The sequence below is a fragment of the Carassius carassius genome, chromosome 39, assembly GCF_963082965.1.
Source record: "Carassius carassius chromosome 39, fCarCar2.1, whole genome shotgun sequence".
Lineage (NCBI taxonomy): Eukaryota > Metazoa > Chordata > Actinopteri > Cypriniformes > Cyprinidae > Carassius > Carassius carassius.
In genome coordinates, this window is record NC_081793.1 from 4,577,723 (window position 1) to 4,599,717 (window position 21,995).

At 37.7% G+C, this 21,995-nt stretch overlaps 1 protein-coding gene across 3 annotated transcripts in view; it reads right to left on the reverse strand.

Moving 5' to 3' along the window:
• LOC132121260 (protocadherin-15-like) overlaps positions 1-21,995 on the reverse strand; it is a 224,751-nt gene that overhangs the window by 26,090 nt on the left and 176,666 nt on the right. For all 3 annotated transcript variants that reach the window (XM_059530486.1, XM_059530485.1, XM_059530484.1), the window contains exons 25-27: positions 5,797-5,906; positions 3,733-3,873; positions 1,323-1,450 (exon numbers count right to left, since the gene is read on the reverse strand). In XM_059530486.1, the coding sequence (XP_059386469.1) occupies positions 1,323-1,450; positions 3,733-3,873; positions 5,797-5,906 (379 nt within the window). The remainder of the gene's footprint in view (positions 1-1,322; positions 1,451-3,732; positions 3,874-5,796; positions 5,907-21,995) is intronic.

Here is a 21,995-nt window from a genome sequence, read left to right on the forward strand (position 1 = left end):
CAGACGGCGACAGGTCTAATTTAGAAACATTAGGAATTGATCTTTTCCTTTAAACTGTTTATGGCAAAGAAGCAATGCCACAATTCACATGCATCAAGTCAAGTCAAGTCCAATCAAGTCCATGCCAATTTTATTGAAAAATGCACTGATCACTGAAATCTCCAGTTTATGTTCTTCAAAGCTCATCTGAGTAAGCAACAGTAACCAAGGGGGCGGAGCTATAGAATCAGTACTCAGTATTACTGATGCAGTTCTGGCATTACATTACTTCATTTTAGCATCATCTTTATACTATACAGCTACATTTGACATCCCTAGCACGTCTGTTCTCAAGGGGGTGATAGAGTTAACTTCAAATCTCTCTCGGATTACCAGTAATTATTGAGGTAGTTAGCCATAAATGTGAAACTCATCTAACTTTTACTCTGCCATTACAGATTACATTTTTTACAAATGTCTGCTATAGTGTGCATTATAAATCACACAGAAATGGTTAAACGCATGTAATAAATCTTTAAAATCGAGCATGAGATGCCAGAAGTGTCTGTTTTATGTACTTGCATAGGGTATGTTTTAGGCTAAAATATGGGTTTGAGTAAGAGACAGGGTTAATCAGAGAAGTCTGAGAGTCAAAGCCATTGTTAGACAGAAAAGTACTAGAAAAGACAAAGAAAACAAAATAATACAGAGCGAGATAGAGGATCAGCGGCTGGAAAAGGACACAGTCCGTGCTATCTGAGAAAGCCTGGCTGATTGATGAGGATCTTTGATTCATTTTCTTTCCAGGGAATGTGGTGCCCTTGTCCACGTTTTTGACAGTTGTGTTGAGATCTGTATCAGCGGGGCCCCACAGCCATGACATTTTACAAGCTGTCTCAAGATGATCCAATCTTTCAGACCCCAGCTGAGTAGACTTAAACTCCTCAGCCAAGACCAGCAATCTGATCAACAGCAACTCCTCACACGGACACTGGAACCAACTGACTTCAACCTCCAGTACAGAAGAAAACTAGCAAAAGAATCCTTTGTTCACAATTCTAACATCATTAAGGTTTGCAAACAATTTTTTTTCTCTAAGCAAGAGCAATAGCAAACCATTGAAATTTTAGAAAAATGAATATTCACCAAAGACATGCCCATGACTTTTAAGATTTGATTAATATCCATGACTTTTCCAGGCCAGGAAAACTAGCCAATCATATTACAGGATGCCATTCGGATGCAATATGCAACAGTTAGTGAACAGCCCTTGGCTTATCCGTGGGAGTGCTGTCTGAACCCTTATGGATAGAGTTACAATTCTGCGGGAGAAGACACTTTACCTGGACCTGTAAAACAGAGGTGAAGGTCTTGGCATCCTCTGCAACCCCACCGAGGTAAAAGGGCTTAGTGAACTCAGGAGGATGGTCGTTCTCATCTTGCACATAAATGAAGACCTTTGCTGTGTTGCCTGTGAGGTGAAAAAATTAAAATAAAAATCACACAAGAATGTTATATCAGTTTTAAACCTGCATCTAAAATATGTATACAGTTTTTTTATAGGTTTTTTTTTTGAATTTGTATTTTTACAGACATTTAGTAAGCATTAAAATAGTATTTTGATCAAAAAATAAAATAAGGAATAAAAAGCAATTTTTGAAACTTTTTTTTTCTTTAAAAACAACATTTAACAAGAGGTTGAATGATAAAATTATTGATGTAGTGGAAATGGTGACAGATATTTTCTTCTGTATTGTGATGTGCATACAATTAAAACAATTATGAAATAAATATATATATATTTTTTTATAAATTATAAATAAAAATTATGAGCTTATTTATTTATTTACTTATTTATTTTTCATATGCATAAATTAATCATTCACAGTAAGATCAATTATATGCATTTAGAAAACAGGTTTACTTTCCATTTCATGTCGACTTGACAATGCAGCCAACACAACAGTAATTTATATATATATATATATATATATATATAAAATAAAATAGAGCTTTTAACTACAATGAAGTAAATATCAATTCAACAAATGTCAAAAATTATGATATTTTTATATGATGTTACATTTCAGAAGTATTTTAAACTAGCATTATAAGTTTTAAAGTATTTATGAACTACCCAGTTTTCATGCTAGTTCTCAAAAAAAAACAAAAAACAAAAAAAAAAAAGTGTACTGCTCTCATGGAAAATGCCTTAAAGCAATTACAATCAAACTCAGGAGATCACCAAAACTCTGCCCTCCAGACTCAGTTTTGCACATCTAAACTGCTGAAGTGCATTTTTTTTTTATGGAGCACAGCATTTCTTCATCAAGTCCTTCAAGATCATCGTCTGTCACCTCTCAAAGTAAAAGGCAAAGTCATATTTTGTGGGGGTATGCAGAGCAACAACACGATTTATCATCCGACAGACATCAGCACTCATGCCAAGGGGTTTCCAGAATCTTCTGCCCATTTCTTCACAGTCACTCAGAGTGGAGCGCTGAAGCATCACAGCACAGAGCAGAAAGACATGACACAAGAGGATCGCTGACCAACGGGTGAAATGAAAACCAACAACAATGAATAAATCCAGCAAGTGAACCAAAAAGCAAGTCTTTTAAACAATATATTGACTTTTTGTAATGCTTGTATCTGCTAAAATAATGTAAAGTTCTTAAATTCTCTTCATTTGGAGACCTTAGTCCTGTCATGCAAACTATGAAGTAATTAGATTAATTAGTCTGCACATGATGTAATTAATTTAATTACAATTTCAAATAAATTCACAATCCATGTCAGTCAATGAGAACCATAAGGTCTTATTTAAAACAAGGACCTGGCAGCTCTTGCAAGCACACGGACAAGATATAATTAATTAAAACTTGCATTAAACAATCAATTAAGCTGACAGACCGACTGGACGCAACTAATCTTTTGATTTTATCACCAGGTTTGCGTACTCAGAACATTAAATGAGAAAAATAAAATCAATATACATAGCTGTGTAATCTGTTTAATCATGAATTCTTTTCTAAAAAAAAATATTTTCCATAATCAACTCCACATGGAAAAGATGGACAAGCAGCCACCCATCCCCACATACTAATGGAACACGAGATGACAGGAAGTCATTTACGATTATACTTTTATTACATTGAGATGTTCTGCTCTGGCATGCTGGAAAGGAGGTGTTTTACTCACCACAAAATAAAATGAAAAAAGTTAAAACTCGCTGAACAAGCTTTCAAGCCACATAAAATGTCCCAGGGTCAAAAGCAGATCCATACGGAATGCTGCGGAACTGATGTGTTCAGAAACCAAGTCTAGAATCCCTTAAACACATTTGACAGTTTAAATCCATAAAAAGGGTAAAAAAAGAAAAAAAAAGAAAAAAAAAAGGTCCAGTTCACACCAAGATTGATAAATGTAAAGATAACTATAACTATATTAGCGTCCACACCAACAGAAGATCAAATTCTGTTTATTATAAGCATGAGCTGCAGTTTTGTTGTCTGACACTTTAAATGCTTGCACTCTTTACTCTTTGTACACTGTCAATGTTTAATCATTCATCTGCAGAAAACATAAATAAATAAATTAAAAACCTTCTGAAAGTTGATATTGAACCATTGATATTGTTTCTCTGTTTGGCTAACATGATAGCTGTAACGTTAACTTCTCTAAGAATCAGACAATTATTGAAACTTTACAGATATCGTCCATGATGTGAATGGGCATTAAAAGAAGCCTCACTTTTGGATGGGGCTCGTAGGTTGGACGACACCACCCTCATGGAGTCAGCTTCCACACGGAGGACGTAACTGCTGTTGCTCTCGTAGTCCAGTGGCTTGGCGGTGCTTATAACTCCAGTGATGTTGTTCACAAAGAATTCACCTACCACAACAGGAGAAAGACAGCAGGTGTGTTTAACTGCTATTTTAACTGATTCACCCTCAGATACACACAGTCCGAATTATGTAATCTTAGATATTTATTATATAGCGTCAGACTATGACTAGTGTCAGAAAAAAAAAAAAAAAAAATATATATATATATATATATATATATATATTAAATAAATAATAATAAATAAGTAAAGATTACATAAATAATATACTTACAATAACAATAAATTGAATTTAATGTTTTTGGATGGTTAATTGTATGTTATTTATAATTAATTTAAAATGCATTATAGTTTAAATGTGTCTTAAATGCAATTAGTTGAACTTAAGAGTGATTTTTATACCCACTTAAGCAGGATTTAAGTACATCTCTATATGTAATTCCATAATTACTTCTATTGTTTTTGAAATATGGTAAAAGTGTACTGCCGAATGTACTGGCAAGCATTTATCATAAACTAAAATATAATTTTGTATATTACAAATTGCACATTTGTAATGATGAAGTCACAATTTAGTACATTTAAAATGTATTCATTGACTTTTGTTTTTAATTTGTATTAACTAAATGTAGTAACAAACACTACAGTTAAAAGTACTTTACGTGCTTTAGCGTGATATAAAATACCTTTTTTATTGAAACCTTTATTTTGACATTATAACAAAGTGCACTTTTTTTTAAAAGTATACTTAAGCGTGTTAAGGAGCATAGAGTTACTTTAAGTACACATAAGTGGCCTAACCCTAACCCATATATATATATATATATATATTAAATTTTATTAAATGAAATTTATGCATTTAGCAGACGCTTTTATCCAAAGCGACTTACAGTGCATTCAGGCTATCAATTTTTACCTATCATATATATATATATATAATTCCAAGAATTACACATGCAATACAGTTAAACGCAATTCTTTTTCACAAGTGATGAGATACTCATAATTTTTTAAGCATTCATTGGATTTTTTTTCACTGGATTATCCAGAATAGAGATTACCATGGTTCTTTACAATATACATTTTTTTTTACCATTGCATTCACAGGAAGAAAAAAATAACTATATTGTCAACTATACCTTTACCATAATATGACATTACTCAATCAGTAATTATTGGCCCGGCTAAGTCCAGGTCTTACAACTCTCCCTTTCGTATTGTTAATGCACATAGCTATATTGGGATTTCAGGTCCAGAGTGCACTACTCCCCTCTTAAGTCTCATTAACATTCATAAAGGATTAGCTCTGATCTAGGGTGATGTCATCACATTAAACGCCATGGATCTTGGCGGTTTGAAGGGTGGAATGATTACCTTATTCTTCCTGTCTTCTTCTAGTTTGTGCTAATGAAAACAGCCCTTTGATTACCTATTTACGCCTCTTGATTCCGTCTAATGGGAATGTACCGAAACGATTTCCCCGTCGCTTTAAACCAGCACCAGATGTATTCAAATGTGATTTCGGCTGAACACATTCTGAACGGAGAGGATTTAATCACGCACACCTCCCTCTTCCTGCTCTCGCTTGCTTTCTGATGACGCATGGCAACAGGAAGTACACTCCTTCAAACAAAACCTTCTCTCTCACTGAGCTTTTGATAACTTGCAGCTGACAGCCACCTAAAAAACACTGTCTAGGAGTCTGTGGGCTGTCATTATCCAGTGCTTGATGACTTACAAACTATAATTTATTACAATACAATAATATTCAGCTCATAAAAGACCAGTGTGACATTTCCTGCAATTTTGTCTTTTTTCACTGAGGTTTCTGAGGACAAAATAAACCATAGTCTGGCTGAAGTATACACTTGTACTGTATGCTGCCAGTGATGGTATAATTGCATGCACTTCCTGCACGGTTTTAGCACCTTATTCACTAAATAAATTATGCAAATCTGGTTAGTGCTCACCGTCTTCATTTCCTTCAATGATGGAGTAGACGATGGTCTGGTTTATGGCAGCTGCCAAGATGACTCCTGCCACTGTTCCCACGGGGGCATTTTCGCTGACCGGAGGGAACCTACACATACACGGTGCACTGCATTAATGATGAAACACAAATCACACACAATAAAATGGTGGTTCTGCTGGGTCACACTGCAGATATGTTCCACATGGATCATATCTGATCCATAAAACTTTGAATAAAACTGAATAAAACTTTACTAGGCCTGAAAAAAGTAAAATGAAATTTTAAATTGTAATATTTCACAATATTACTGTTTTTACTGTAATTTTTTTTAAATCAAATAAATGCAGCCTTGGTGAGCCTTTGCATTTCCTGGGAATCAAACCCATGAACTTGGCACTGCTAACAATTTACTGTTCAAGCTACAGGCAATGGTTAAAGATACAGTAGAAAAGTCTGAGGGTAAGAGAGGTTATAAAATGGGGATTCAAAAACGTGCATTAAAAAAACTGCTGGAACTGCAAAACTGCATATAAACGAATCGAATTACAATCTAAATGCCGCACTTTTCCTCCTTGATATAAATGCACAGTGGGCTATTCAGCACTATTAAACATAATTAAATGTACACATATAGGTCTGATAGAGAATCACTGGAAAGGCAGCTTAATTATTTCACATTCTGAAACCAGGCGGACAACTTACCTGTTTGATTTTCTAAAACAAACTCAATTAATTTGAGCTGTAAAAGATTCTGGTTTATAATTACCTAGACAAAATATTCACAGGAATTGAATCAATCAAGAAGTTAACAGGATCAGTCTTAATTGTGCATCCTATATAGTTGCTAAATGAGCAGATCTTTACCTCAGATAAACCCGACAGCAAAACTGATCCTTAAAGAAACATATGGTCAAAATCAGCTGTCGCTTTCCAAGAACAGCATACATTAGACTTTAAAACACAATATGGACTGTTGACAAATAATAATTGTCCATCTGCTATTAGCATTAATTTCATGTGATTTTATCAGAAATGGGCAGTGCTAGCTTGGAATCAGTAAAAAAAAACAAAAAAAAAAACAAGATTTTAACATTTTTATTCTGCAAGCATGCATCAAATTGATCAAAAAGACATTAAAGACCTTGTTTTCTATTTCCACTCATTAACATTTTCAACATTGATGATAATTATAAATATTTATTGAGCATATTAAAATCATGCCAGCATTTTAGAATTAATTCTAAAGGATCATGTGACACTGAAGACTGGAATAATGGCTGCTGAAAATTCCGCTTGGTCATAACAGGAAATAATTAATTTTAAAATATATTAAAATAGCAAACAATCTATTTTAAATTGCATTAATATTTCTCACTAATTATGTATCACATAAATGCAGCCTTGTTGAACTTCTTGTTGATATTTGTTTTTAAGTAGCTTATTAAAGCTACAAAAGTTACCCAGCCAAAGGCAGTGAGGGTTTTTAAAACTCTTATTCATGTCAATATTGCTGTTAATATTCTTTAATTACCAATTTTGTAAGTATGCAATCTAAAAGGCCTCCGGTAAATGCAATTAGTAAATACCTGCCTGCATTTTGTTTTATTCCAATATCAGTTATTAAAGCAGCATAAATTAGATTTTCGATGTTATTAGCTCCAGAAAGGCACATGCCAGTGAATAACTAAGAAATAATGATTAAGAGTAGTACAAGTTGGCCTACACTTTTGTCAGATGTACATGCCTATTGAGGGGAAAAGTAGTAGTGTACAGTGTAATTGAACTGGAATAATTTAAATGTAAATTTGACATTCTGTACTGATTAGTACAAACTTCCACAGTCATACTGCTTATACCTCTGTAAGTCAAATATTAACAATTGAAAGTAGACAGACAAACTGAAGAACGTCTCTCAAAGCTCACTGTCCTCAAACCGCAAGTCTGCTGCCTTTCAAAACCAATAGCATATAAAGAATGAGGTGAAAGCTCAGAACAGCATGTGTTTCTCCTATCGGATCGAACAACATGGACAAAAACCCTTCAAGGACACTGAATACAAAAGTTAATAATCCTGTCACATAATCGGTTGTTCAGTGATTTTCTTTTCATACATTGTGATGCTTATGCACGGCCTGGTGACAAGGCAACCTTCATCCTGGGTTTGGAGTACTAAGAGTTGGTTGTACACAAGCTTACACGTTGATTTGTCTCCCCTGGGCTGTTTTGCGGAAGATACACAGGCTTTTGTTATTCAGTACCTTCCATATAATCCCTACACACATCGGCATGTTCTTCCTGTATGGCATCGTCCTATTGCTTGGTGCACTGTGTACTGTGCTTGCAGATAATAGAAAGAAAAAAAAATAAAATGCTCTTGTATGCTCTCTGTTCTGACAGCGCTCCAATGGTTGCTCCACACAAGCGCATGCTCAAGTGTTCAACACTAATGAGGTCCACTGAGCCGGCAAACGCATCCCAGCAACCTCCACTGCTTTTTTTGTGCCTATGGCTTTCAAATGGGACTGAACCGTGTTTAATCCAAAAAAATGAGGATGGGCCATGGGGCGGCTTCTAACTACTTTTCTGTTTGTTTCATGTGAGCATTTCAGTTTGTTAGATTAAGATGTGATATCAAAACTGCAATTCTAAACCTTTGGCCTCTTCCCATTGAGTTATAACGATTGTGTTACTCGTTAACAGATCACAGTCTTTTTCATGTAGATTTGCTCTTTTACTTTGAAGACGTGAGATGCTGGCAACGGTCAAAGTCTAATCCCTGTATTATGGTCTTTGATCTTGGTCTTTATAAAATGTGTAAAAACCATAGGCCCCCAAAGGCAATACATAACAGCTATCGATAATCCTGCTATTTAATAAAAGACAAGGCACTTGTTATTCAGAGTACCTCCATCAATCTGCTCGAATACAAATTCCTTTAAAAGGAAAAAAGTTTTTTTTATGATTCAGAGCAAGCCGTCTTTAAAAATCTCTGTACTGAATTCTCAAACATATGAGCTCTGGCAAGACGAATGGATCTGATCTTAATTGCATAAATTGGAATACCGTATACCACATACTGAACAGAAATATCCTTGTTTGCATTTATGGCATGGCTACAGTTTTATTTTTAAAAGCGCTGGTCTCTCCAGGCATTTTGTTTTGGCCAACAATAAGATAATTTATCAGCTTCTGATTATATCAATTTAGAAGTTTAACCAGAACATCCCTAAAGCAATATGGCTTATGCAAAAAAGCAAATCTGTCCCTTTTGTGTGTTGTGTATCAGGTAAAATGTGCAGTTCTTGATTGAGAAACAAGAATGGATTAACAACGTGGAAGACTCCATGAAGTGTGCCGGAACTATGCCTTCTAGTATTCTGAATAACGCAATAATAGATGTCAAATTCTTTCATCTTAAACATATTATTATAGTTTGTGTTGTTGATTTTATTATTTTTTTTGGTAGGCCCCCAGTAGTCTCTTGCAGCCTTTAAAACCCTGATATTCTACTATTAAAACATAATATACTAGTAGAGACTACCTGTTATAGCCAACAAGCCCTGCTGCCCAACCCAATTGAAATACATCAACACATCTAAAGAAAATGTATTTATTTATACTTTCAACGGTTTAGTCTCTTTATTCAATCTTCCTGTTTCAACCTCTCTTTTTTAACCCAACAAAGTCTTTTGACTCACCACTAAACATCATCAACATCCCTGTACTGCACCCTGCTCCAGGCGTCCAGCTCACCGTGACCGTCTAGAGACAAAAATCAGTACTTAACACAGGACAAAAACAAGCCGGCATCATGACACTGCAAAACTACCAGCCCCTCTTCAAATGAAAGAACCTTTCACCGCTTTCAAAGGTTCCGCCTGCGGATTAGTGTTGACCTTTTCAAACTATTTGTGATCAGTGCGTTTGGAAGCCGTGTGGCATACTGTGTCTGTCCTTTCCAAACAAGAGGTAAAGGGCAAATTTCCTTCAGCTGAACTTAGGGTAGGGAGGCGTGCTCGTTTTCCTCCATTCAAAAACAACTTTCACTCAGACAGAATACATGAATACTGAGATAGCCGCCCATTACATGCACAGCCAAACAAATGGGTTTGCTTGCTCTGGATGGGTTTACAAAGGGCAAATCTATCTTCCCCCAGAGTTTAGTACTTCACTAAAGAGATCTAGACACCCTCAGTAAGACTAAGTACGGATTAGGGATGTCAAAAGTGGCTGTAATTTTTTACCAAGTTAATATGAAAGACATATAAATAAACAAACAAATAAAAATAGCAGTGCAGTACAGAGATTCAACTCAATTTGGCAACCACTGCCTGACTGACAAGTTCTTTTCAGCACTCATGCTGCTGCACATTTAAACAGTTAAATGCATTTCTTTGTCTAAATACCAAGGAAAGATATTCATGTAAGGGGAGTCGGTAAATGTAAAAAGAAGATTTTTCCATCCTCATTTCCACTCTCTTTAAAAAACTACAACAACACTCAATCTCAAGGGGCACTACCTCTTGCAGAAACTGAAGGAAACGCCCACTGCTGTGATTGGCTAACTTCATTGCACCGTTCTCACACTTTCATTTACAGCATGCTGTATGTTTTGATACTTGAGATAGCAAGCACTGTGATCAAGCCATAATATGTTTGAGCCTGAGCTAGAGGAAACTGATATAACGCAACCGCAAAAAGTGTTTCAGCATGGTAATAGTGTCTTAATAGTGATAAACACTGGTTTCATGTTTATTACAAACAGATAAGATTAAACATAAATGGGACAAAAAATTTGGCACTGTCATATCTTTTAATAAAATATATTTAGAAAAACCCACAGCATGGTTAGAATTATCCACAAAACAGTCCGTTGTGAAATGTGAACAAATGAAAACGTCATCTTTCCGCTTTTTCAGGCATGTCATTCAAAAAAACTTCAGCCATGCATTTCTAATGCTTGGATCCTTAGGAAGTCAGTGCAAAGCATTCGGAGGTGTGGTTTCGTTAAAAGAACATTCTATCCAGTTCATAACCGCTTTAAATGAAAAAAATGCATGAACACCATATGTTTGAGTTTGGGCCTTTTTTAATCCAATACAAATGTAATAAAAATGTATGGTCCACTTGTTATTCAAACATTTTTCTGTTTTAATGCAACAGCATTAACACACACACACACACACACACATATATATATATATATATATATATATATATATATATATATATATATATATATATATATATATCAATAAGCAACCAAAATTATATTAATAATATCATTTTAATAAACATTAATGCATTAAATTCAAGACACTTGAAATTCTCATAAATTTATGCATTTTAAAAAAAAATGATATTGTCATTTAATTTATTTTGGAGGGCAATGCCCATCCTTGCCTCCTCTGAGATAACACCCCTGTTATAATAACATTTAATTTGAAGAGTGTTTTCAGTAGCATATTAGTTTTATTTGAGGTATTAAGACTGGTTTTGGGAATCGCAAAATTTCACTGGTATTGGTATCGACTACTGCAATTTTAGTAACATCACAACCTTAATAATGATATCAGGCTTGAGGGTCAGTAGCAAAAAGTGACAGCTGAAGACATGAGAGGAGAATAATAATGAGGGATGGTGCTTCAAGATGATAACATAAAAGCCAGCGAAGGCAAAGAGAAATGAATAGCTCTACTTGAAAGATCGAGTAGCTATAAACTCTCAGCTGGTCTAGTCGAAAAATGTCCGCCTCATTTACATACATAGCATACTTTCAGAAGTTTACTAATCACATGCACGAGTGTCCTAAAACAAGAGAGATAAATTATTGAAAAAGCTATGAATATTTGATGAGACGCTCTGGTTACAGACAAAGGGAAATGCGGTAAAGCATCTCGGTTTGATTGACCTGTTCTTGGATAAAAGTAACAAAAGCTCATTGAGATGATTAATTGGAAGCAGGCCTCGTGGCTGCCTTCTATTCTTTCTCAGACGGGTGACAGACAAACACAGCAAGCGCTCTAAACTAGACTGCAACAAGAAACAAGGGTGCGGCATGAGCACAAGAGATAAGAATAGCCAGAACAGAACATCTTGAAGGGTTCTATATTACATACATTAAACAGCTTTGTTTATATGACTTTAAGTGCTGCAAGGTCGCAGACTTTTAAAAGTCAATACAACTGCACCTTTTAGCTGTTTTATGGCCCTAATGCAAGCATTACTTATAATTAAGGGTGATGATATATAGTTGACATTGAAAGTGAAATAATGTTTTGTTGACGACAGGTGTTGATCATTTATATATCTGCACCAAACTATAATTCGGAGGGATAGGTGGCACATTATAAACAAGGTGGTCTATAATGCCTGCTGGAGAAAACTAACATTAGCATTCACATTAATCTCAATGGCAGTCGCTCAGCTGCCCATGTAGAAAAAGCCAGTTTGAATTCAGCTATCTTCACTTTTAGGAACCACAGAACTTTTGGGGCCAGTTAGTTTATCTGTAATGTGACTGTCATGTGACTTATCACAGTCACTAGAAACTTACATCATAAATAAACTTCATGTGAGAGACAGTGAGTGACTGAAGATTATAAAGGCACATTATTATTATTATCATTTTTTTTTAAATGATGTGCATGGATATATAATTTCTAATAATCATAATAAACACTGCAATATTTTGACTTCATTGTGACTTTTTTGCAATGAACATTTCTTTACTCATTTGAACACAGAGGTCTGAAAACCTGATGGCTAAATTTCTACAGAGATGAAATAATACATCAAAAGCTTCTTCAAAATGCAGCCTCAAATAATACTGATGTTTTATTTAAGTCTTACTACTTTCACTTAATGCATTTCTGACTACTAATGATTCTTTTTTTAGGTTTTAAAAAATAATATTGAAAATGGAAAATAGGTATATTAATTACATTTAAAAATATCAAAGCATTTTTTTTCTTCTTAAACATTAGTGAAAGTTTGCACCTTTTGTAATAGTCGTAATAGTAACAGAAAACCTTTGTAAAAAAAGTTCTTAATCTTTTTAACCCAGGGGTGTCAATCTCAGTTCCTGGAGGACCGCAGCCCTGTAGAGTTTAGTTCCAACCTTGTTCCATAACATATACCATGTACTGTAGCTTTCAAATAAGCCTGAAGGACTTGATAAGCTGGATCAGGTGTGTTTAATTAGGTTTGCATCTAAACTCTGTTGGTCTCCGTGTGACGATCGCGACACAAGTAAGACACAGGAGAGGGAGAGATCCAATTGCAGGTATGATATTTTAATGGGATAATCCAAAATGAAGTCAAACAAGCCAGGGTCAAAACCAGAGAACAATCCAAAAATAAAACAAACAGGAAAAGGACAGGAAGGGAACAGGAAGACGAGGACTCTCGGAGGACGAGAAGACTGGGATCACGAAGGGTAAGGACTCCATACAGACAACATGAAAAGACTGGTAAATATAGGGAGGATAAGACAATTAAGTGAAGGCACCTGGTGCAATTAGCAGGAGTGCAATTACTGTGATGAAAGGACAAGACTAGTGGAATTCTAGTGCCTACGGTGAAGTGCCTAAGGGGAAGTGAGCCCACTAGTGGACACCCAGGGAAACAGAGACTAGACAGCGTGACACTCCGGCCCTCCAGGAACTGAGTTTGCTGTATCTCAAAAACACCTGACAGAACAGCATCCAGGATTCACCCACATAAACACCACATCAGCAAAAGCAATTAAAAATGCTCAAGCATTGAAATTAATGTTTTGAGATGATGATATATTATTCAACACAAGCACAACCAGACCTTACCAAACGAAATGGCATTTTGCATAGTCCTAAATGACATGTTTGTAGATATGTATGCAAATTACTTTGTGATGATACGTCATTACACAAGACCAGGAACATAAAAAAAAAAAAGTATCTCAGTTGCATTCATTATCGAGTCTAACGCTAGCATGCCAGAAGCGGCGGGGCTTTACATGTTAATAAGCAGTGCTGTGCTAATGGTGTGGTGGTTTGTCTGACCCTGAGCTGGTGGGACGGCACAAAGGGACCGCCAGTGTCTGAATACTAATCCTGCAGGTGCAGGGAGTCCTGCGCAGACCAGGCACTTCTATTACCTCTGCAAGACTGGTGGTGGAGGCAACAGGACCAGCTCCACATGTGGCAAATTGGAGTCTCAACAAAGCAATTCATGGCAGATTACATTTCGGCAATGCGACACTTCAGCTCACATGAAAGTGACACACTGTACAGTGACTTGACAGCATAACACCACTTCAGATCAAGGGACGCAATTGTCAGCCAGCACTCCAAACTAAACTAGTCTCAAAACTTGCCACGGTGACGCATTCTCCACCTGTGAGCCAAAAGGCTTTTGAACTGCAGCGAGGAGCAGGTTATTCTTTGTAAATATATATATATATATATATATATATATATATATATACTTAATGAAGAACATCACAATCATTTGTTTCTGTCGAGAGAGGAGCTTGGTGGTCTCTTGTGCTGTCCACATGACTTTTCCCACAGCGACTAATCATTCTTCAGTTCAGTGTCGGCTCAAGTGCTGCTCGTTCACTGCCAAATGTAACAGCATAAAGAGGATCCCAATCTGCACTCCAGCACTGGAGGAGATGGAGGGAGAACCACAGCCGTATGATCGATGGTCTCATCACATATCCAGTGATTCTTCCCACACAGAAAGAGACCCACTAGTGCACAGGACCCCAAACTTTTGCAGAGGCCAAATATATTCTGCTTTTCTAAGTACATTTACACTGGAATCACTTTTTGTGGGAAAACTTCATCATGCACTTGAAAACTGAAAAACTGAACGTTGATTCTAACACACAGCAGACAGAAAAAGAAGTTTGTGTCAAGATGACACAAAACCTGAAAGCCGAAAGTAAAGCAGAACACATTTTAACCCTGTAAAGCCTGACATATTAAATAACTAAATACATTTATTTTTTTCAGTGGGACAGTTTATCTAACTTTTCATTGAAGAAAACAAACAAACAAAAACAAACAAACAAACAAAAAAAAAAAAAACACTTGCACTTGTGTTTTTCGTTGAGCATAATATTTGATACCTCATGATTTTATGGCTCATATAATATGAATAGAATATTGTAGAACAGAACACAATATAGCATAGAGTATTTTATTCAGAGGTCCAAAATGAGCCAAATTCTGGTAGCTTGTAATTTAAATCAGTGCAATTTTAATAACAAAATAGCAGATTACTTTCATAAAATTTCATAAAAATAAATATTAGTTGCCACTTTATATCTCTATTGTTGGAGCAAAACATGCACTGTGATGCAATACAATTATGATTGAAAGATCAACAAATATGTGTTTCTCAAAAGCCTGATGAATCATAATTGATATTCACATGTTAACACAAACACACACAATATATATATATATATATATATATATATATATATATATATATATATATATATATATATATATATATATATATATATATATATATATATATATATATATATATATATATATATATATATATATATATATATATACACACACACACACACACACGGATAATCAAGTAAACCTAATTAGCTTTAATACAGTAGGTTTTTTTCTTGAAATATTTATAGTACGTTTACTTTATAAAAATCAGTACGATTCCACAGTAAAAATACATTTTTAGAATGTATTTATTTATTTGAGAATAACAATAAAAGTAAAAAAAAAGTAAACTATCAATCAGACAGAAGGCAAAGTTGTGAAAGTTTGCGCATTAAATATGATACAGTAGGCTTTATAGAGTTAAGAAACATGCAAAATTAAAGAAACATAGAAAAGGGTGACATATTGACCCAAATTACACTATTTCTGTTAGACACACCCTCATGCACATGTAGTTCACCGATTTGAACTAAAACATGACACTCAGGACACGCAACATCCAAATTAAACATTTGCAAACCAACCTGTAATTATATATAGCCATTCTGCACCATTGAAAAATACTGTCACACACCTGGACTCATTTTGTGTGTTTTTGCCCCTGTGACCCAGTTTCTGTCTCTATGTGGTTTGATTAGTTCCCAGGTGTGTCTAGTCATTTCCGCATGTGTTCCATGTCCCTGTTAATTTAGTCATTTCATCCACCTGTGTTTTCCCTATTATCCCTTGTATAAAAGCCTTGTCCTTTCAGTTCTGTTTTGTCGGGTCTACTCGTCTACTTGTTACTTGTCAACTCGTCTACTTGTTTCTTGTCAACTTGTCTACTTGTCCACTTGTTACCTGTTACTTGCCACTTGCCACTTGCCACCTGTTATTTGCTTCTTACCTTGCCTATGTTTGATTTAATAAATCCTTGTTTCGTTTATCCCTTGGCTCCGTGTTCCTTCCAGCAGCGTAAGCCGTGACAGAAGACCCGACCTAAAAAGTTAAAAAAACTGCGTGTTTTCCCTCCGTTTTGTTTTCCGTTTTTTCACAGTCTTTTTCTTTCCGTAGTGTGTCATGGATCCCCTCTATCGCCCCGAATACCTCCTCCTCCTGCTGGAGCAGGAGGGACTGTCTCTCGAGGAACATACCAGACGGTTTCTCTTGATAGCTAATGCCACCAGCTACCCGGACCACGCGCTGAACTCCAGGTGCAGAGCGTTGTCGCCCGAAGATGGTCCTCGGGAGGATTTCGCCGCATTCATAGAGTGGAATCTGGTGAGAAATGGGTCACCTCTCACGGTCGGCCCAATGGAGGATCTCGCCAGGTCCACTCTGGACCCAGAGCCCAGCCTACAATCTCCCCACGGTACGAGGCATAAGCCCGAGCCCACCAATGACGGAGAGCCAGAGAGCAACCCGTCAGACCAGGTGCGAGAGCCGGCGACACTGCCCACCACGAGGGAGCAAAATGTGGAGCGCCAAATGGGTCAAAATGAGGGGGTTTCCAATTCACCTATGCCAGTTTCTCAGTTAAGCCCAGGACGGGCTCCTGATCCTCCGTTAAGCCCAGGACGGGCTCCTGATCTTCCGTTAAGCCCAGGACGGACTCCTGTTCCCCCGTTAAGCCCAGGACGGGCTCCTGATCCTCCTGTAAGCCCAGGACGGGTTCCTGATCCTCTGTTAAGCCCAGGAAGGGCTCCTGATCTTCCGTTAAGCCCAGGACGGGCTCCTGTTCCCCCGTTAAGCCCAGGACGGGCTCCTGATCCTCCTGTAAGCCCAGGACGGGCTCCTGATCTTCCGTTAAGCCCAGGACGGGCTCCTGATCTTCCGTTAAGCCCAGGACGGGCTCCTGATCCTCCGTTAAGCCCAGGACGGGCTCCTGCTCCCCCGTTGAGCCCAGGACGGGCTCCTGCTCCCCCGTTGAGCCCAGGACGGGCTCCGGATCTTCCGTTAAGCCCAGGACGGGCTCCGGATCTTCCGTTAAGCCCAGGACGGGCTCCTGATCCCCCGTTAAGCCCAGGACGGGCCCCTGATCCCCCGTTAAGCCCAGGACGGGCCCCTGATCCCCCGTTAAGCCCAGGACGGGCTCCTGATCCTCCGTTAAGCCCAGGAAGGGCTCCAGCCCCAGAGCTTACTCCAATGCCTGCTCCTCCAAAATTCCCACCCTCCCACCCACTCCTGCCTCCTCCTCCGCTGTCGTCTGGCTGCCCCTCTGCTCGCCCTCAGCCTACCATCATTGTGGTGCGAGCTCAGCGGGACCGCCATCCTCCAGCGACGCCTTGGTCGGCGTCTCCCTCACCTCCGCCTCCAGCCTCTGAGGCCTGGACTCCGCCTGAGGCCGTCGGCTCCACCATGGCTCCTAGCTCCTTCCTCTCCGCCGTGGCCTGGCAGTCCACATGCTCTGCCTGGCTCCCTCGTCCCTCCGGCTCCGCCTTGGTCTGGCGTCGTCCATCCTATGCCTCGGGACTCCACTCCTCCGGCTTCGCCTCATCCCTCCGTCCCTCCGGCTCCGTCAGGCTCCTTCATCCCCTCGGCTACACCTCAGTCCTCGGTCACTCTGGCCTCACCGCGGCCTTCCGGATCCACATCGCCGCGTCAGTCACCTGAGCCATCAGTTCCGCCTAGGACCTCCGGCTCCTCCCCGTCACCCTGGCTCTTCGGCTCTCCGTCTCCGCCTCGGGCTCCTCCTCCACTTGCTCCGTTGCCGTGGGTCGAGTCCCTGGAGTCGGTGACCATTCCTCCTGCATGGCTCCTTCCATCGTCGGCCCCACCTTGGGCCATTATGGCTGTGGCCTGGGTCCTGCTGGGTACCTCCTGCTTCAGATCCTTCCTGTCTCCTCCCTGGCTCCTCCCTCCGTCATCTCCTCCCTGGCTCCTTCCTCTGTGGTCCCTGTCTGCTGGCCCCCTCCTGGGAGGCTGTCCTCCACCGGAACCTCCTCCCAAGTTCCCACCCACGCCTCCCTTTGTTGTTTCTACGGTGCGAGGACGCACCTACCGGGAGGGGGGAGTACTGTCACACACCTGGACTCATTTTGTGTGTTTTTGCCCCTGTGACCCAGTTTCTGTCTCTATGTGGTTTGATTAGTTCCCAGGTGTGTCTAGTCATTTCCGCATGTGTTCCATGTCCCTGTTAATTTAGTCATTCCATCCACCTGTGTTTTCCGTATTATCCCTTGTATAAAAGCCTTGTCCTTTCAGTTCTGTTTTGTCGGGTCTACTCGTCTACTTGTTACTTGTCAACTTGTCAACTCGTCTACTTGTTTCTTGTCAACTTGTCTACTTGTCCACTTGTTACCTGTTACTTGCCACTTGCCACCTGTTATTTGCTTCTTACCTTGCCTATGTTTGATTTAATAAATCCTTGTTTCGTTTATCCCTCGGCTCCGTGTTCCTTCCAGCAGCGTAAGCCGTGACAAATACATGCTAATTAAACTCATTTTTCCTGAACCCTGGGCCTGAAGGGTGTTTTCATGTCACATAATTACTAATTATTTCCAATTTCTGTGCTGGAACAGCCTGTGCTCTTCTACCATACATGCCCATCTAATTTCATGTTTATAATCACGCTGGAGTGCTCAAAATTGTGAATATGAATGGGAATAAACTTCAGGGATATTTTACTCATAAGAATTCCTAGGGGTGCCAATAATTGTGTCCAACGAGTATAAGAGAAAAACATTTATTTCATAATGATATTTCCCCCCATTTTAAATTCTTATTATCCAATGAAAGGATACATTTTTGTGAATTTTTTAAATAAAAGATCAATAGGATTAACAATGCAGATGAATTTTCACAGCCTTCTTTGATCATATTTACCAAGAGTGCCGATATTTTTGGCCACGACTGTATAAATTGCAGTTTAGTTGTTTCAGTGATTGTTTTTAGGTTGACAACTTGCAGTTTCTGAATTAGTTTATTCAACTTGCATCAACATCAACTTAACATAATTAGTTTGTAAGTTGACTGAACAAGATTATTTGCCCCCTCAACTTAAAAAAATAAAATAAAAAATGTGTTGAATCAATTAAATAACAATATCAAGTTCTTAATATCAGTTATCGCGAGATGATGTGAAGACCATGCAGACAGAAGACGTTTGTCAGGCATCTTTGTGAGCTTCACAATGTTGGGGAATTTTCTCAGTCTACAAATTTAAGTAAATTCTTGTTTTTACATAGTCTAAAGCCCTATTCAGATGGTAATGGTTTCTCAGGGGGACGTAAGTGATTTTCACCATTTACAGGGGGTATTTGGTGATTTTAAAGTCGTCCTAATCCAGGATGTCAGTGTTTTTCTCTCACCGCCCCCATAAAAATCCATGGCCAAATTCATTAAATTGTCATTAAATTGTCACAGCACTTAAAGGCAAAACTTATTTTCCTTTTTTTTTGGCTGTGTATTTTACTGTTCAAGCAGTCAAGCAGTTATTTTCACATTCATTTACCCTTACATAATATACGTACTTTTCACACAGTGCAGTGTTAAATAGGCCTTTTTCACAGTCCATGTGTCATCACATTCAGCTTCGATTAGTAATCAATGGGCTGTAACCATTTTTGACAATAAAATTCAATAACTTGAACGATAATGAATTTGACAATAAACACCAGTATTCCGAATGATCTATTTAGACTCAGACGATACCATATGTGTAATCTAAATTTTCTTTTCTTTAATAGAAAGTTTAAAAAGATAAATTAAATGCATCTTTGCATTTCATTTAACTCTGTATTGATTTATATATAAAAAAAGAAAAATAAAGAAAAAGAAAAAGGTAAATAAAAAAGTTAAATAAATCAGACATCTCTGATATTCTGTAATTCACACCAGCTGGTCGTAACAATGTTTGTCAGATTAAGTTTATTCTTAGTTTTTTTTTACTCCATAACTGGAGAAGAAACTGAATTGATAAAAAACATCCATAAAGGAAAGTGAAAAAATGAGACAGTGATGGGTGTGATTGTCAAAATGAAAAACAGAAGTGGCAGGGTGCTCGGTTGGTGATTGAGCAGAGTCACAGAGATTCATTAAGCATTTTTATGAGATAAGCCGTGATAAATTGCAAAGGCTGCACATTTAAGTTGGAAAACATCAGAAAAAACTCCACGGCTGCTAACAAGGATGCCACAAAAAAGCAATGCTTTGTTTTTGTCTAATTACCTTTTTATAACAGAATTTCACTCTTCTTTAGCAATTATCAAATATGCTTTGCTTTTTCATGCAATGAAGGGAAGTGCCATCCTCATTATAACTGAATACAATGCAAAAAAAAGTCAAAATATTAAAATAAAACAAAACGGTTAAAATGGCAGTCTATATTTTTATACCTTCTTTACTTTCTAAAGAAATTGTGCTTTCTGCCTGTGCAAAATACAGCAGTCACTTTACAGAAGTTAAAGTGTTCTGGTAAGAAGGTTAATCTGGTTTCTGGCTAAATTTGGACAAGCAAATATGCAGTTGACCAGTCATTTCTCCAGAATGACCCAAAACCCATGTAAAACTGCAAGTCCAAACAGCAGAGTATGGTGCTAGCAATGCCAAGGAAATGAGTTCAATTCCTAGGGAATGGATGCATCCATTATAAATTGATTTATATTGGATAAAATCATCTGCTGAATGCACACATGCAAAACCATTGATTTAGAGCAATAGTAGTTAGGTTTTTAAGCCAAAGATCCCTGACTTTATAAAAAACAAGGTCTACCTATTGAAGAATTTATATAAAAAGACATCTCAGACTGAACCAGATTTGAAGACGTTTATTTAGTATTTTAATTAGTGATGCACTGATCATGATTTTCCATGACCGTTTCAGATTAAGATTTTCTTAAGCAAATTTATCTATTGTTTGCCTGTATCTGTAGTCATTTAAAATTGGAGGCAACCACTGCATTTTAATCATGATCCAAACAAAGATGCTATACACGTTGCATGAACGGTTGTTTTTGATTATAATAAGATTTTATAATTTCATTATTTAAAGCAAAAACACTCTGGTTAAAATGATGCTACATAAAACATATCTGCATGATACAAAATCAGCAGATGGGCCGATTGAGATGCAAATTCACTCTCTGACAGCAGGTGGCACTTATGGAACAGAAGCTACAAAGCATTTTGCTCTGCCTGCTGCAGTATTTCTTACTATTTCCTCTGTTATGGTCCTGTTTACAGACTCGGTCATGTTGTATTTTTCTATATGACTGTATTCAACTGAAGCAAATTACCCCTTTTGTAACTTTTTTTTTTTTTTTTTGTCGTCAAATTTTGCCGCTTTGAATTGAAATGTACTGTATATATGCCAAAACAAACATTTTGACACATGCCAGCCTATATTTGATATGTTTTATGTAACTTATAATTGAACGTGACAGGACAAGAATATTTTTTCTGTTTTACATTTTCAACATATTAGGCATACAGATAAGACTGAATGAGTGAATATTTTAAAATACTTTTTCTGTTACTACTACTACAACTATTACTACAAATACTTTGTAGCGAAAATGTATTACAATACAAAAATATTGGTCCTCCAAATGTTCTTGACATGGTCACGGCCAAGTCCACCCCAAGATGATCCCCCCAGAGCAGTTTCCTGAACTGCCAAGCCAGGCAGGTCAGAGGAACTGTAAGCAGCCTTGTGCTCACCAGACAGGGGCAACAGACACCTGGCTAATGTGTCCACAGGCAGCAATCAGGAGCTCGCCGAGGACTGCATATGAAAGCTTTTGTTATTCTC